We start from the raw sequence: 17,965 nt of genomic DNA, 5'->3' as shown, positions 1-17,965 counted from the left end.
ATATATATATGTATATATATATATATATATATATATATATATATAGATATATTTTACAATTAAATGACATCTACACATGATAATGAGAAACCTTGCCCAAAATGTGGCGTAGGTAGATTTAAGCTTAGAAGCCCCCTCACCGTCCTTCCCCAATGCCTTACCACTCATTGGGGAGGGATGTATCCAATGGATGGGCAGTTCCTGGCAGAATTCCCAGATCTTGGACTGGAAAAGGAATGCCAGGTCAACAATGGGCTCCTCGGCGGGAACCCACACTTGGGATTCCTCCATTTTGGTATCCATGGCATCCACCTGTTGGCACACAACCACCCACAACCCTCGTGAGCCAAACAGCAGCATCAGCCTGATTATTTTAATCTATCATCTCTGTGAGACGAGGGCACTGGCTCCCTGACTTCTGTTGCCTGACCCCCTCCACCTCCACCTCCACCTCCACCTCCTCCTCCTCCCTCCATCAAGCCTGCAGCATGCTCTTTCTATTTCACATCATTGAAATTCAGACAGTGATGATTTGACTTTCAAATGACTTTGCAAGTGATCTTCATTACCGCGCATGCGGCGGCAGTATCGTTTAATGTGACAGACACAATAAAGCCTAGCATTCTCCTCCTCCTCCTCCTCATCTTCTCCTCCCTGCTGCATCACGATGCATCGCTTGCCATCCAAGCGCTATCAGTGAGCTTAATTTGTTGATCCTGTAGTTCATGAGCTGTAAAGTAAACTATTATTGCTTAATGATCGCGACGACATGTCAGCATTGTTTAATAGAGACATATGACAGGCACTGGCTAATGCTCTCTGCTAATACAGTACACATCTTTATTTTCATGTTGATGTAAATAAACACACAGAGTTCCAAGTCCCTCTTTAATTAGCCAGCCAGAAGAACAGTTCACTTGACAAATGTTTTTAGAAGGTGATTTTCCCTCAGTTTAAAACTTAATTGCACACTCGTTAGACTTGGATCCTGAGGCTATCGTTGGCGCAGGACTCATTCATATGGGACCGTGCACCTTGTATCCACGTTTGCCCCTGTCAGTCCTTGTTAAAAATAGACCAGTTTGAGACCTTCTGGTACCAAAAAGCTCAGAACTTCGCATATCAGGGAAGTGACACGCTTTATTTTCTCAGCCTAAATTAGTAGGTAGCAGTGGTGTATCGTCAAAGATGAAGTGATTCTATTTTGAAGGGAAAAAAAAAAATCATCATTTCAGTCGTAATGTCCCTTACTCTCCTTGCCTTGTGCCCCTCCTTTGGCTGTGAGTGATGTTCACATTATACAGTGATGTGCAATGTGTCCCACAAACCCGATGTCGCTGATATATTACATGCAGACTACTGTAGACACACCATAAACACTGTCTTATTCCACCTTTTTATTGCCTCTCTGTCTTGTAAGGTACCGATATCTTTAATATGTTGCCATCTGAGGTAGCGTCACGGCCATTACACAGATGGAAGCCTGCAAACGTGTATGACGGTGGCCTGATTTTATTTTCTAATTGTATGTAAGACGTTCGCGTTTTAGGATACATGGTAAAATTATATGCGGAGTTACTTTTTGATTAGCACCTAGTTAGTCAGAACTAACCATCCATCCATTTTCTATACTGTGAGCTTGAGTGTATTCCAGCTGACTTTAAGTGGGAGCCGTGGTATATACTGGACTGGTCGCCAGTCAATTGCAAGGCAAATACAGGCAAACAATCAGACACACTTGCATTCACGCCTATGGACAATTTAAAGTACTCCATTTAATTTTCATAAATCCTGTGCAGCACATGGAATCTTTTGGTATGGAGGGTTATGGTAAAACCCATCCATCCATCCATCCATTTTCTACCTCTTATCCAGGGTCGGGTTGTGGGGGCAGCAGCTTTAGCCGGGAAGCCCAGACTTCCCTCTCCCCAGCCACTTCTTCCAGCTCTTCCCGGGGAATCCCGAGGCGTTCCCAGACCAGCTGGGTGACATACATAGTCTCTCCAGCGTGTCCTGGGTCATCCCCGGGGGCCTCCTGCCGGTGGGACATGCCGGGAACACCTCACCAGGGAGGTGTCCAGGAGGCATCCTAATCAGATGCCCGAGCCACCTCTCGATGTGGAGGAGAAGCGGCTCGACTCTGAGCCCCTCCCGGATGACCGAGCTTTTCACCTTATCTATAAGGGAGAGCCCGGACACCCTGCGGAGAAAACCCATTTCGGCCGCTTGTATCCGGGATGTCGTTCTTTCAGTCGCGGCTCATAGCTCGTGACCATAGGTGAGGGTTGGAACGTATATCGACCGGTAAATTGAGAGCTTGGCCTTTTGGCTCAGCTCCTTGTCCGCAATGGTTATACCCGATGTTGTAATTTTGCAGACGAGCGGAGGCCGGTGGAAGTGCAAGAGGGAGGGTTGCGGCAACTGTGGGAGCGGTCGCAGCCGACTTCTTTCTTCCCCATTTAAAGCGGCCCAAAGTCTTAAATGAATCTAAGGTGCAAGTTTCTGGGATGTGAGAGGAAACTCACACAAGGGTTGAAAAATTGGGAGAAAATGCAAGGCTTAAAGGGAGAAAGTGCTTTGAGGCACATATACGACCACTAGATTACTGTGCTGCTCCGGTACCAACCAGTGTTTGCTTTCTCAAGATGAACTTGCAATAGATCCAGTGTTGTGAGTTGGCTAAATATGCCGAAGTACTGGATGTGTGCTGGATTATGGTTATGGGTTGTTGTTTAAAATCACCCGTGGACTGGCAACCCACCATATGCGCCTTGCTGCGCCGTTAAGTCGGTCAGTTCTCTGAAATTAATGTCAGAGCTGAGGAGCATTAGCAGCCCACCACTCTAATTGGACCTCTTAACCGCTCAAGCTGAGTATAAAGTAAATGGAGGTCACGGCACGTGGCTCGCAACATGACTTGGTTTTCACAGTTGAGAAACGACTGCAATAACTTGTAAGGAGGAGGTGGGTGTGGAGCTGCACCTGGGAGGGAAGTGCGTGGAAAGGTCAGCCTTTTAGCATGGGGCAGAGATTTCTAAATGCGAGTTGACAAGAACAAATTCAACATGATTACTATCTTTGGTTTATACATACTTCTCCAAAGCCCCTCCATTTGACTATTGACTAATCAGGTGTTTTTACACAAGCAACTTTATTGTTATTATTTTTTAATCAACTATTGGGCCTAAGAAATAATGATGATTTGTTTTATGTATACTCCCTGCGCATGTACGACATTCCGCCTACAGTGCCGTGGACTTAATTATGCGCCCCTTCTACTGTACTGTAATGAATTTACCCTCGCCTTCTGCTGAGAGCCAACCGGGGAAACATTGGCCATGAAACATTGTTTAAAGTGTTGTTATGTTTGCCAGAGATCAACAAATGTTTTATCATGGCACCCAGGAGCTTTACTGCACATATCTGTTTTTTTATGCGCTGTGCCAAGCCATGAATTTTAGTTGACACGTTTACAGTATATTGGCAACTCTTGCCACTATCGCTCTATGGCTGTAATAATGGCATTTCAACTCTGCACTATCAAATCCATGAAGCTACCATCATAACATTCATGAATCATGCTTCAGACATGCTTTTCTGATCCTGACTGTTTGACACCTTACGGACCATATTAGCGACAAGGTCACTGGAAAGTAAATCAGGTCCTTCAGACATTGCGGTATACAGTAATCCCTCACTCTAACATGGTTAATCTTTCACGCATTTTTTTTTTACAGTGCATATTGTTTTGCATCCTGATTGGTTGACAGTCTCCGCGCCGCATCGATGTACAGTTTGTCAATTTTTTTCCATGACAAAACTCACAATGTCGGTGAAATGTTTGGTCCAGTATTTCTTAAAACTGTCTGTTGTTTGGAAGAAAACATTCAGATTTGTGTTTATTTTGAAATGGTTGGGCCTGAAAAAAGGTTTAATCTTTGATTTCATTCAACACAGCATTGTATTGTGTACCTAATACAATAATAATAATTGTAGAAAATAAAGAGGACTACTTCATGGATTTCACGTATCATGGGTACTTTTTGGAACACAACCGCCGCGGTAAACAAAGGATTACTGTAGTAAACCACCAAATGAAAAGGTTCATATGCTGTATTTAGTATATATATATTATTCTTAATACATTAACAATACATAAGAATACTGCACAGAACCGCCTGTGGGTTGTATGTAAAGTGCTTGACAACAAATTGAGATTTTAAGATAAGATAAGAAAACCTTTATTTGTCTCACAATGGAGAAATTTGCAATCTACAGCTGCAAAATTTGGAGGGAAGAAAGTCGAAAAAAAACCATCAAATATTTGCATGCACAAATTAAAAAAAAAAGAACTGTACAGAGTACAGAATACAATGTAAAATATAAAATATAAGATATAAGCAGATAAGCAACTGCATATATGCTGCATAAGGTGGCTGTGCTATTTACAATGTGAGTGAGGGGGTGAGTCCAGATTTTCACGTGTGTGTATTCAGCAGCCTGACAGCAGTCATTTATTAATTTATTATGAAACTTCTGATAGGTCTGAGTATCGTAGCCACCTAGGCTTCGGCCCAGGTAAACCCGTTGGTAAAGGTGGGCCTAAGTATATGAAGTGAGCACTTGAATGAAGTTAAATATCTTTAAATGTAAAACTGTATTTGTGACATCATCCATCCATACATCTTTGATCCATCTGGAGTTGATGCCAGCTGACTTTGAGAGAAAGGCAGGTTATACCCTGACTGGTAGCCAGCCTATTTTATATGATATAATCACATTTATTACATTAACTATTGCAGTTCGATATTAATTTCAATTACAGTACTTACAAGATACATTTGCATTTTTATTTTTGTTGAAAAAAAATTAAGAGTGCATTTGAGTGTTGTTTTTAATTTTTCCCTTTTTACAACTCTACGAAATGTTGGACTGCCCTTCCTATCTTTCATTGTAATACAGTATTGTGCATTCTAAACAACATACTCCAGGCTCTTAAACGGAGCTACTAATAAAAAGAAAACACACACATTTTTCACAATACAATATTAATGTGAGCAAGTTTTAGCAATTTTCTCCTGACCAGAACAGCAAAGAGGACAAATGAGCAGTTTAAGGTGCTGCTAGGCTAGTCGATGTAGCAGCTGCCCGACCAGAGTTGTGTTGTAAATCAGTGCGAGCAGGTGCACACTGTTCGCCACTTAGTTACCTCTCACAGTCCCAATAGCTTACTGCTTTGTCCGCCGACCTGTCACAAACCATAACAGAACAATCTGGACAAAGAAATAGTTCTGGCAGAAGCAGGGTTGTTCCACCACATCATTTCCCTGCAAACTTTCAGTTTGGGCATCCTGGGGTTCCCAGATAGCCTCAGTACCTGGATCTTATATCAGGAATGCATTTTAATATAACTTATTTATCGTTCGTATACCACTACATCATCAGCCACTCGCATTTCCAACATGTCGCCTCTTGTTGTAATGGATTACTTCTACTTCTTTACTATATCTACTTCTTCTACTTCTATATACATATTTTATCATCACACACTTTTCTCTGGTGAAGTCGTGCTCCAATCTGATTTCTCGACACATTCTAAGTAAGGAGCAGTCGCTACTCTTGCATGACTTCGGTGTATTGGCTTGCTATTCACTGATGTTCGCAGTCATGTGAGTGGGAGGTTCTCGAATGCCCAGCGAGCGTTGGTCATCCATATTAAGTGACTGTTAAATGGAGCAAGCAGCATTCGTTGACAACCAAGGCAGCGAGGGAGGCAGAAGGCAACTTGTGTGTCAGTCTGGGGGAAGTGAAATGAAGCTCAGGGATTACTCCCTCAGACGCAACATGGCTGAGGCAAATTGAAAAGGGAGGGCTGGGGGAAACTCTGGCAAACAATTCATGTTTGTCACCTGGCGGTGCCCTCGTATAGGCTGGATTTTGTTATCAGTCGCCTGCAGTTTCTCCATCATTTTCCCATTGTTTTTCGGTGCGCCTCTGAAGCCCACCGTGGTTGCTCTGAGCGCTGAAAGCCCGCGGCTGGGTTGAGCGAGGAGCCACAAGTGCTTGGCTTTAACCCCTGTGAGCTTCATGTGTTCCACCACTTGAGAAGGAACTTGCGCTCAGCTTCGGCAGGTCAAACGTGGGAGGATTCTCACAGAGGACGGTTCAGTGGCTTCTGTCTATTGTTGGTGAGGTCAGGCCAAGGTCACTGTATACTTTCTAAAGACAGCCCCCATGATAATGTTTACTGCAGCTCTCCTGTGCCGTAAAGGGTTAAGCTGGAAAAAGAAACCCTTCGCAGCAGCAGCACACAGAGGCATGGAAGTTGACTGATTGAAAAAAAAAAAAAACTTTCTATAAAAGGGATTGAACTTGCCTGTACACTGAAAAACAAATCCTTTGAACTTACCTAATTAAAACATGTACAATAAATTGGTTGCACGTGATTAAAATCTGGTATGCGTGGTATATTATTTCATTATTTATGAGGAGAAGAGCGGAAAATTCGGTCAGTTTACACAGGGATGGCGACACACCGTGGCTAGGGGGCGCTATAGCCCCGTCAGAATCTCGGTCGCCCCAATTAAGGCCCTCAAACATTTTATTTGACATTTCATATTCTAAAATATATTCCTGAATTGTTTTCTCAGCCCCACTATTTACCGATCAAATCCTCCTTTAGCCTCAGGGGAGAAAAACTCTGGTAGTCGTCGAGTTTACTGCATTTTAATCGTGTGCAACCAGTGTGCATGGTCAACTTAAGCACTTTTTTTTCAGTGTAACAATTTCCGTTGATGAAGTAACAAGGGTCAAGTTTAACCATTTAAGAAAGAGGTATCACACTCATTTTCTTCAAGGGCCACATTGCAGTTATAGTTTCCTCCGGATGGCTGTTATGACTGTGAAACCATATAAATGTTTCATTTTTGACATTTACATCAGTACACAACAAATTGAAGGATCCTCAGTTTTGAAATCGGAAGTCAAGAATAATTCAACTTTTGTTTAAGTTACTGTAATGTAACAAGAAAATGGTTGCAACCTCAACCTTACCTGTTATATATGACAGTCTGAAATGTTATCCGGATTTTAGCAAGCATCATGGTCGTTGGCATTCTTGATTTGCTTTCGCGGGCCACATAAAATGATGTACGAGGCCAGAACTATTCCATCCATCCATCCATTTTCTGATCCGCTTATCCTCACAAGGGTCGCGGGCGTGATGGATTCCACTGAACATAGACCAAAATTGTCCTCATAACAGTCCCACTAACAGCGACAAATATCTCGCCCCACACACTTGGCTTTGGATGATTTTATCAATTACACTACAGAGTATTTAAAAAAAAAGGCATAAATTGTGTGGACATATGGTGATGGCCCAGCAATTAATATCTGTAAACACGGATTTTGCATGGAGATGAGAGGAAACCAAATGCGTTTGGTTATTTGGTTGCAGCTTGTGTTCTTAGTTTAAAAAAACCTGAGACTTAAGTTTTGCTTGCACTGACATTTGGCTGACTGTGTTTTTGAATGGAGTATCTTTGCTGCATGTTTGCCAGCTTCTTCTTCTCAGCTACAAGGTAAAATGGAAATGAGCACATGGATGTGGATTTTCTCATTGAACATGCTGCCCACTCAGTGAATTGCACTGTGACACAGAAAAAAGGGGGATTTTGATTGATTGAATTCCTTCCATTTCTTTCACAGAGTTCACCATACAGCTATCTCACACCCAGAAAAGTCAAATGAATCCCTATAAACTTTGAGTGGAGACTCGCGAAAAGAAAACGTCTTTTACAAAGAAAAAAAATAACTAGCATATTACTGTCATCCCTCTCAGTCAAACCCCAAACCCCCTTTAAGCTATCTGAGTGGAGCCTTTGGAGGACAGGATTAAAAATTAATATTGGCTCAGGATTGACAGCAAACACCATTTGATGTGAGCCACAAAGAGGCTGTGGGGTTGTGGGCAATTGACAAAGTACCACCGGCATCACAAATCCCAGTAAGAGGGACGAGATGGGATGGACAGGTTGAGGATCTGTGAGGCGCCCACAGTGGTCCATCGCCCTTCAACATGCATGGAAACTTTCTGCAAAACTATGCGGGACGCATACCGCTAGGTCGCCTTCCTCGGCTTCCACCTCTGCTGCTGTGGGCAGTGTCCTGGTTTGGCTCCTGATGTAGCACCTCTGATGTTCGGCAAAGCGGATCCCGGTGAGTCCCTTTGAAAAGAAGGAAGGGGGGAAAAAAAGCGTGCTCAGAAATTCAGAGATAACTTTCGTTCATTAACTGCCTGTGATGCGCATGTGCCGTTAGCACCCGGGTAGTTGTACTGTATTGCAAGGTGTCAATTTGAAAGGAGAATCAAAGCCGGAGGAATTCACATGAAATGCTTTCCTATGAATCTTATATTTTTTGTTTTTGTGGCACGTTATGAAACTGTTATCGTGTTCCCCTGTGCAACGGGGCACTCTAAAGAGCAAGAGATTGAAAAACATATTGGTGTGCCTTTGTTTGTTTTCTCAAGAATATCAAGTGTTTATAACAACAATAATACTATAGCAATCATATAATGTGTAACATAGCATTATGGTTGGTTCTATTTATGAATTAAGGGCAGTCATCAAGGTCACTTTAGATCAGCAACGTGGATTTTTTTTTCTGCATAGCTATAAATGAGAACGCACGGTAAAACGTTTTTACATAGTAAACTTAAAAGCAAAAAATGAAAATATCTCAAAAATCTGATGCGCAAAAAAAAAAAAAAAAAAGTGAAGCTATTTTTCAAATCAGCGTGAAATATATGGTTTGGGACACAAGGCGATCTCTGTTTAGAATCTCCTGTTGACCAGTGTAATGTGTTGTTCCGACAGACTCTGAAAGAGACTTTTATTTGAAAATATATTTATTGTCGTGGCGGTCATAGAACTTGACAGCATCAAGTTGAGAGAAATTGATGTCATGTTTTTCCCCCCCTCCTTTAGTTAAAAAAAAAAAAAAAAAATGGAGTCTCATTTGCGAGCTAACGTACTGTATATTTGCAGATTGACCCCAGTTCATTTTACTGGTACTAAAGAATTGATGAAACATGAATGTGCACAATAAGTTGCCCCCCCCCCCCCTATTGATTTAATTACTGTAACAAATATATAGTATTCAGAAAATGCGTTCTGGACATTCTACTGCCTGTAATGCTTTTTAAATCAATTTCCAGGCCTTCACTTTAGCAAAATCCATTTAAGGACTTTTTATGCTTTTTAATCACCTGCACAAACCCTGTGTACTACAGTAGGCCCTTGCTCCTCCATTTTTTTTTTTTTTTTTGCAGCAGCATGTTATGCAATCGCAGACCATTGACCAATGTAGCAGGGCTTCTGCTTTTAAGTGGAACAAGAGATAAATGACACGGGCGCTCTGCTGTGGCTGTACAACACTTCATAGCGTTTACGCCAGAGAGTTGAGTGACATGCTTGGAGAAAGAAGTGTTTTCTGCAGAGTGCCCCCATTGAATTAGCCAGTCACAGGTTGCTCTCGCCTCCTTAATCTGTGCAGTCAAGCGTGGAAGTCACTTTCTTCAGCCGGAGCAGTGATTCTCCACCGGGCGCTCTGTTCATCCTGATACGCCGAGCCTCAATGGGCACGAGTGAAAGAGAGAGATATTTTAATTCGCTCCACACTATTGTATGTTAATCTAACATATTCAGCCGAGACAGCGTCTGAAACACGTGCAACAAGATCAGATTTTATCCAATTTATTTCCTGCAGAGAGCTGCTCATTCATCACACTGTATTAGAACAGACAGCAGGATCTACATCTGCCACCGAATGGCACGGGCTGAAAATTGTTTGAGTGGTGCCATGAAAACGAGCCTGATTCTCTCTAAATTTAATTGCGGCAACCCGCCGATTGCTGTGACATCTCCTTTTCAATCAGTTATTTTGACCGTGTGGCCGCTGGGTCTGCATTGTGGATTTATTTGGCAAGGTGCCATCTCCTAGAAAACAGACAGAAGCCGCACATGACATGATACAATGTGAAGCCCGTTGTAATGTACCGGCTGTAATTTCATCTGCGTTGGGACAATAATAGTCTCAAGAACAGAAGCATGATGTTTATGCCTGGCTTTATTGTGATGAGTCTTTGTTTAATTTGGATTCGCCGTATCGGGGGTGGGGCGGGGGGTGTAGCGGGCGGGAAAGCAAAGGGCAATGTTGTGATGAGATACAATGATTACTGGGCTTGGCCAACCAGAAAATGAAGAAAGACACATTAACACACGAATGAGAAATGGAAAAGCGATGTCATTTTGAGAGATGACGCTCGGAAAGCGGGGAAAAGCAGTCCACTTGGTGTATCCATTTGAGAGATGCTCATCTGCGTCTATTCAAAAAGATGGAGGACATAACAGCATGCATCATTCAGCTCCTGTGAAGAAAGATCTCATGAAATATCAGCGAGTCTCGCACAGCCTCATTCTAAAAAAGTTACACTGCAGTAATTTGTATAATTCTTTTCAACCTATATTCAGTTCAACATTTGGGGAAGAAAAAAAAAAACAGTAAAAAAAAGGAGGTGCCACTCTGTTAATTCACACTATACTTCACCTCATTATCTAATTGGTTGTGTACCCTTGAGCAGCGCATGTACATTCACCACAAAAAAATATAATAACAATACAGTAATCCCTCATTTATCGCAGTTAATGGGGACCAAAACCTACCGCGATAAACGAAAATCCGCGAAGTAGCGACCAATAAACATATACAGGTAAAAAAAAAAAAAAAAAAAAAAAAATTTATATATATATATATATATATATATATATAGACAGGGCTTGGTCCCCATCCAGTGGTACATTAAAACTTCATCATGCTCAAATTATCCATGAGTGCAGTGAGAGTCAACTGGCTCAATGCCACATCATCTTTGTCTGGCGCTGCCCTACAAACACTGGATGCTCCATTAGGACGGGCTGGAGTCACTCAGTCTATCGTTTTTATGGACGATAGGCGTGTACCCGGCAGTATTAATGGTGCCGTCACAGATGCGTGAGTCAGCGCATCGATGCTGCGGGCGCCAACGCAAACCCTCGTAGAGCAAATGCTGACTTCTCAACCGAGTGGAGGAGCAATCCGGATGTGGCTTTTCCTCCTAGGCCCGGAGGACACGCCAGCCGTGAAGCGGGGAAACAATCTGAGACCATCAGAGCGCAGCACACATCTTCTGAACTCAACTGCACTTCGAATGTCACTTCTTGTGTGCTTCTCTGCACAGCAGACATGAATGTCACATGGTTTAAAGGTCACATGTTCAGTGTTGTTGTTTTTAACTCCCTCTGGGGAGATGTTTTCCTCCTAATTTTACATTTGATGCTGTTGTTGGACAGTCTTTCCCAAACTGGTGAAGGTTGAACCTCTCCATGACGCACTTGAAAAATTTCCCGCTGGGTTTCAGTTACATGGGAGATGTTGACAATCTTTGGACATCTTCTATTCATGATCAGGATGTATCATATTAGGGAAAAAAAAAAATCTCATTACGAACCAAACTGTAATCGTCAGCCTGGCAGTCTGTCGTGTTATTTTAACCGTGGCGTGGTTCTGTCATCACTTCTGTCAGTAAATTTTACCGGTCTGCTATTCTGCCACTCATCAGTTCAGAACCGCGTTATTGATGAAAATTCCAAGTACCTTACACTCTATATCAGTGTATCTACATGGCCAAAGAGCTTTACATGTGGTGTTGTGTCACACAACTATCATGACAAAATTCTTGTAAGCGCTCCCTTGTCGGACACACATTTTGGTGACAAAGATTGAGTTTCACTTGGTGCTGATGTTCTGGTCTGGCACGGTGTGTTTATTGACATGCACCTGGTACATCTGATCATTTGGAAGCAGAAATTGGCCTTATACGCTTGCCGGAAGCACATCTAAGTCTGCTGCAGTCAGTCGACCAGTGGTCTAACACGATTTGGGTGAATTTGATCGGAGCACAGGCAGACTTGTGTTTTCTGCTGCCCCACAGGCCAAGCACAGTCACGCATGTGTTGTTGCATCTTTTCTTCGAAGAAATGTCTCCATGCGAGGTGTGAGTATGACACATTTAAAGGGAATGAGAAGAAGCAACGCTTTGACTGGTGAATCAGGTTGGCCGTGTTCATACCCAGAGCGGCACAAACCACCTTTTTTTTTTCTTTCTTTTTTTAATGCACTGGCTTGTTTGTGTCTGCGACGGAACCCTGATGCCACTTAAGTCTACTCTGCAATGAAATCGACAGTTTTTTTTTTTTTTTTTTTTTAAATGATGTGGTGTGCACCTTTCAGTCATACTTTTTCTCACAGTGACAGTCTTAGGTGTGCGTACCAGCTACAAATTAAAATTGCAGCATTCTTTTTGTCCTGTCCTTGTCACGAATTTACAGTAAGTTTCAATGCAGCTTTGCAAGACGGTTTCAAGAATTAGGATGCTGCTTCTTTGCTCTCAGGATGTGTTTTTCATCTCTACTATTTTTGTGTCATGAATTGCTTTGGAAGATAAGCAGCTGAAAATCATGTGCAGCTCAGAGTTCTGGTGGCAAAAAGCCCAAAATGCCCTCGGGCTTAATGGAGACCGTGTCTGGACTGGCCAAGTGTGGTCCTTTTCAATGACAAGCAACAGCCCCCTTTTTCTTTTTGTTAGGAATCAATTTTACCATCAGCACACAGCTGCCTCTCAGTGTGTTTTATTCCACCTCCTTCCCATTCTTCTTTCTTCCACTCAGAATAAGGTTTGAATTACTGTGCTTACTAGCTTGTTACTTAGTCTTTCATGGAAGAGCAGCGAGTCTCCTCAGGGGATTTGCTTTACCAGCGTGAAGTGGAACAAGCAACAGGCTTTTGTTTGTGTGTGTGTGTGTGTGTGTGTGTGTGTGTGTGTGTGTGTGTGTGTGTGTGTTTGTGTGTGTGTGTGTGTGTCAGGTTGGTGAGAGAACAAAGAAAGCGGAAAGATAAAGAAATGGGGAAGGAGAAGTCGTGTTACCATTCTGCTGGCCACTGTAGCCAACGACAAGTAAATATGTTTGTTTTGATTCGAATTGAAGATTTATCTATAAACATTTCACGATAAATGATTAATGATGTAAGAATAATGGGTCTTACCAGAAAGTTGAGCATGAGGCTTCCTTGTCTGGAGTACTGCTTCTGCAGCCTCCTGCACACTCGGGCAGGATTTTGAAATGAAAGGTAAGCTAATGAGTTTTGCTGGAGACAAAATTACGACTGCAAAAGCTGCTGCGTGGAACAAATGGAGATGGGCTTCTTTATGGTGTTTGTACCACAAACAACCTGCTACCTTAGAATTAGTCTTTTAGGAAAGAACAAACCCTCTCTTGGGGCTGTTGTGAGTGCCTTTAAACAGTAAATCCGCTCTTCTAATGACTGTGTGTTTAGGCGGTCATTACCAGAATTTGTGGCCATTCTCTCATTCATTATCTGCACCAATTATCCTGTTTGGAGGGAGCTGAAGGCATTTCTAGCAGAGAGAAGGGACACGCCCTGGCCGGGGCAGACAGCAAATCACGTTAATTTTTACACGGGCACTCACACCTGACCTGCATCTTGTTGGTGGGGTATTGCAAAGTGTTTCATTTGGCCTTCAGATCTACTGCCCTACATTTGTAGTATTTTAAGTTGTTGTCCCGCTAAGTCCCAGTCTGTACTCTTTCTTTCCTCTTTGTCATCATCCCGATTTTCTTCTTCATGTTAACATACTCTTCTGGGTGTAGTGGCATCAAGTGAAAGAACAGAACAAAACACACTTGGAAGATATTTTAGTGTCATTCACGATGGCATTTTAACCTCTGCAGTTTTTTACAACTATGTCCGGCTATTGTTTCCAAATTGTAAGACTTATCAAACATAGAACTCTGGAGGCTCTACTGTACTGTATAAGGAAGAAGCTTATTCCGTTGAAATACCTCACATAAGCTGGTCCACATCAGAGTTTTACCACCCACAAGTTCAACAGAAGTTACAAAAAATGTTTTGTTTGTTGCTGGTATGCCACTAATCCTCAAGGCAGGATCATTTTGTTGTTTTGGATTGACATTGCGATATGATCATTTACATAGCAACTGCCAGAAAAAGAGTAGGCTGTAGTTTCCTTACAGCAGCAGCGACCCAAATTAGTCGCATTGCGCTGTGGTCGATGCTAACACTGTAGTCAAGTCATAATCACAGTAAAGTCATAATTAAAAAAAAAAAAATCTTGGCCATGGACTTCCAGTGTGGAGTTTGCGTGTTCTTCCCCCATGCCTGCGTGGGTATTCTCCGGCTACTCCAGTTTCCTCCCACACTCCAAAAACATCCATGTTAGGTTCACTGAACGCTTTAAAATTGTCTGTAGGTGTGAGTGTGACTTTGGACTTGCGTCTTGAGACTTAAAATCTGCGTCGTATTTGTGACTTGCACATATGTGACTTACTCCCACCTCTGCTGCATACCCGTTGTGGTACTCATACCACACTTTGAGAATTACTGATCTAGATGATGGTTGATACAGCCAAGAACATACTACAGTTATGCTTATTGTGAACAATTATTTCAGTACCTGGCCAACAGGTACTGAAATAATTGTTCACAATGACTCTTTCGCAACGCTAACATGTAAATATGATGATCATCACAATTTCCCACATCTCCGCTGAACGCTCATGTTTATCCCTTCACTCACATGTTGAAAGTCATGAACCTCGAGAACCTCCTGACTCCCATTTCCAATTCGAAAGATTTCAATCTGCTGAATCGGGTCGATTTCCATCAGGCCGTGTGTCTCGACGCCATCCAGCACTGCTTTGTACTCGTGGTCGTAGACCTAAAAGGATGGAAGGATAATCAGCACAAAATTGCACGCCAATACTACCCGGGTGCATTACGGATACAAATAAAAAGCCTAAACAATATGACAATGTTAAAAATGCATCTTAAAAAAAGGTGAATGCGATTATTGATCGGTTTTCTTCAAGTATCTAAAATAAATAGTAAAAAGGGTTCTCTTCACTGTGGCCCTAAAGCAGCGCAGACACGCTTGCATGGCAGTTAAAATTCCCTCTTTGAAAAACGATTCATGCCCAGCAGCCAAAAATATGCCATCAATATTTATGCGAAGGTTGTGTTTGGGAGGAGAAATATATCGCCGAGTCCATCTTCATCTTTCTCCACCAATGAGACACATTATTAATGAATACATTCAAACAGGACTCCGCCAGGATTTATGTACATCAGACACATCTGTCCTCCAATGCACAAAGACAAAATTAGCTTTCACTTTACGCTCTCCCACGTGTTCATTATTTTGCGTCTGCCTGCTTACATGCTGTCATCAGAAGCCTCTTTTGTCTGGTTAGAGAACAGTAGTGTGATAATGGGATATCATTTTTAATCACGGATCACTGTAAGAGTCGCATTGGCCTATAAATTTCCATTAACACGGGTCACAGCAGCATCCAGGAAGGGAAGTGCAACTTAAAACTGCCAGCAGAAGCCAAATGAAGATGGCTTTGAAATCTAAGTGTCAATTGGGCCATTGTGGATAAAGTCGAGGCTATTAGGTAGCCCGCAAGTCTGTGTGGGGAATTAAACTTCTATCTTTCCATTCTTTTATTTTAGCATAAATGTGCAATTGGGAGCTTTATTGATTAACACCGAAAAACAGTGCATTACTTTTTCAGCACGCTATCACCTCTGATAAAGATAAAACAGTGAGACTATGCCCACCTCTCTGGGCTGAAATATATGGTGTGACTTCCACTGGTTGACAAACCAAAGCAGCTGCTGCTGCAACATCATTGCCATTTGAAAAAAAAAATAAATCAAAATACTTTTTGGACACTTGCAATGTGCCTTTGTGTGCGTGTGTTTGTGCGAAAAACAGCGAGTGAGCTGAGCTGAGCTGCAACAAGTGAAAGTTCTAAGATGATGCACTACCTTGTCTCATTAAAGATGGTATCAGTTAAAATTAGTTGAAGTGCTGGTTCTCATTATTTCCATTGCAGTACTGAAACTATATCCACTAAAGTTCCGAATATCAAATGTCACCGAGCTGCAAGACATTTATAAAGCACCGTGAAAATTAATTAGCTTCACAGTGCAGGCGCATGTAAAAAAAATCACAATAGAGGTGAATTTGGCCCTAAAGCCTATATGGCCCGAGGGAAAACAGTGGTTGGTGTGACTAGGTGTTGTTTGATGAGCTATAACCGATATCATCATGGTTCATGGTAGATGTCTTTCCCTCAACATGTACCACCTGCAAAGTCGATGTGGGATCCGTACAGCTAAAGTTTACCTTAGCGTTAACAAAGAAATTGCTATTGTATGCAGTGCGGAGCATTCCATTCCATTAAAACTGTCAACATTGACCGATAAAATTGACTGGATACTCCTTGAATGTATCATTATTTATTGGTGGCAAAAAACATGCCTAATGTATGTGATACATTTTTTTTAATGTATTCAAAAGGCTCGAAACACTGTTTGTCGTAGTTACAGTTATATTTGTGGAGTGTAAAAAGACTCTAAAGCAAGTAAGACGAGTAGGCCATAATTAACAGTGGGTTAATTTTTACATGCGACCCTTTTCCCATTACTTGAGCCCTTTTGACTTATAGTTAATTACAAAATTCATCCGTGTATTCATTATGTACAGTAATGTGTGAATGATGTATTTCCAGACATCCCGAGCACATTTGGCTGTATCTCCTTCAATAAACTGTTTCCAAGGAAACCGTAGTGAAAAACGCAATTCGATGGACGGGGCAGCTCTCTGAAAATCACATTTCATCATTTTGGGGGATTTTGACAGTCTCCTAATTCAATGCACTGCCACTTTTTCATAACAGAGTCTAATCCGAGGTTCAGAGCAGAACCCCTGTTGTCAAGTGTCAAGTGAAAAAAAGCAACTGGTAGGAATGAGCAGTTCTTTTTCATAGAGGTAAAACACATTTAAATTCATGTTGTTGCCCGAAGTAAATGTCTTTTTATTTATTTATTTTTTTTAAGCACAAATGCCATTCTTTCTTTTCTATTATTCTCTTGTACAACCTCCTCTCATCACACGCCGACTTCAGGGAAAGTATATCAGGCGATCCATGTCGAAGCCCCCGCACAGACTACCCTGTTTATTCACACAAGGTTTCCGTCTGACGTGCTTCTTAACAGCGGTGAGATGCTTTCTGCCACGACTCACATTGAAAGCAACGAATGAAAAGCGGCAGGCGCTGCCAAACCTGCGGGTTGTTTGTGCAAACAGGTTGCGGTAGTGCTCAGCCCGCGGACATTAGGAAAAGGTCGTGTCGATGTTGTTACAGGTGACTGGATCGCTGGGTGCATAAATGCACGTGTGTGATGCCAGGCGAGAGACATTCTGCATATGTTCAGCGATGGGGAAGGCGGTGGCCGCGCGAGTGAGAGAGATGAGTTGATGACAATATGTCCTCTTCGTTGTCCTTGAGGGGAAGGAGATAGAGGCTGCAGTCAGGCGGAACTAGATGCCTGTCACTCACCGCAGGCGGCTGGCGGCGGAGGCACTGGCGGTGGGTGTAGGGCAGGCAGCAGTGGGAGGGAAAGGTGGCGCGGGGGCAGCGCAGTGCATCGGGGCCCCCCGGGAGCCATATAGGCAGCCGTGTGATGGATTGAGGTGGGCAGCAGCTTAGACAGCTACACCGGTGAACATTGTGTCCTTTTGCGTTCAGTCCTTATATGGTCTTTTCTACTTTTTCCGCACAACTCGCTTGTCGTTGTCATGCTACCCGACAACTTGTGGAAAAACAAGCCATAGCAGATTTTCTATACAGCAAAACCTTAAAATTACACAGGGGGGTTGGATACATTCTAGGCCCACCTGATACAATTGAAAATCTGTGATATCGAGAGATCGTCTATGGAAATTTCGTTTGTTTTACCCCCTCCCACACACTTT

General features: G+C 42.5%; 1 protein-coding gene across 1 annotated transcript in view; it reads right to left on the bottom strand.

Moving 5' to 3' along the window:
• Nucleotides 1-17,965, bottom strand: part of tnmd (tenomodulin) — a 60,772-nt gene that overhangs the window by 10,938 nt on the left and 31,869 nt on the right. The window contains exons 6-8 of the mRNA XM_019874670.1: nt 14,720-14,860; nt 8,121-8,228; nt 162-312 (exon numbers count right to left, since the gene is read on the bottom strand). Of these exons, the coding sequence (XP_019730229.1) occupies nt 162-312; nt 8,121-8,228; nt 14,720-14,860 (400 nt within the window). The remainder of the gene's footprint in view (nt 1-161; nt 313-8,120; nt 8,229-14,719; nt 14,861-17,965) is intronic.

The sequence above is a fragment of the Hippocampus comes genome, unplaced genomic scaffold (genome assembly GCF_001891065.2).
Source record: "Hippocampus comes isolate QL1 unplaced genomic scaffold, H_comes_QL1_v1.1 scaffold118, whole genome shotgun sequence".
NCBI lineage: Eukaryota > Metazoa > Chordata > Actinopteri > Syngnathiformes > Syngnathidae > Hippocampus > Hippocampus comes.
The sequence above is the reverse complement of the archived record's forward strand: the minus strand, read 5'-3'. Positions and strand labels throughout refer to the sequence as shown.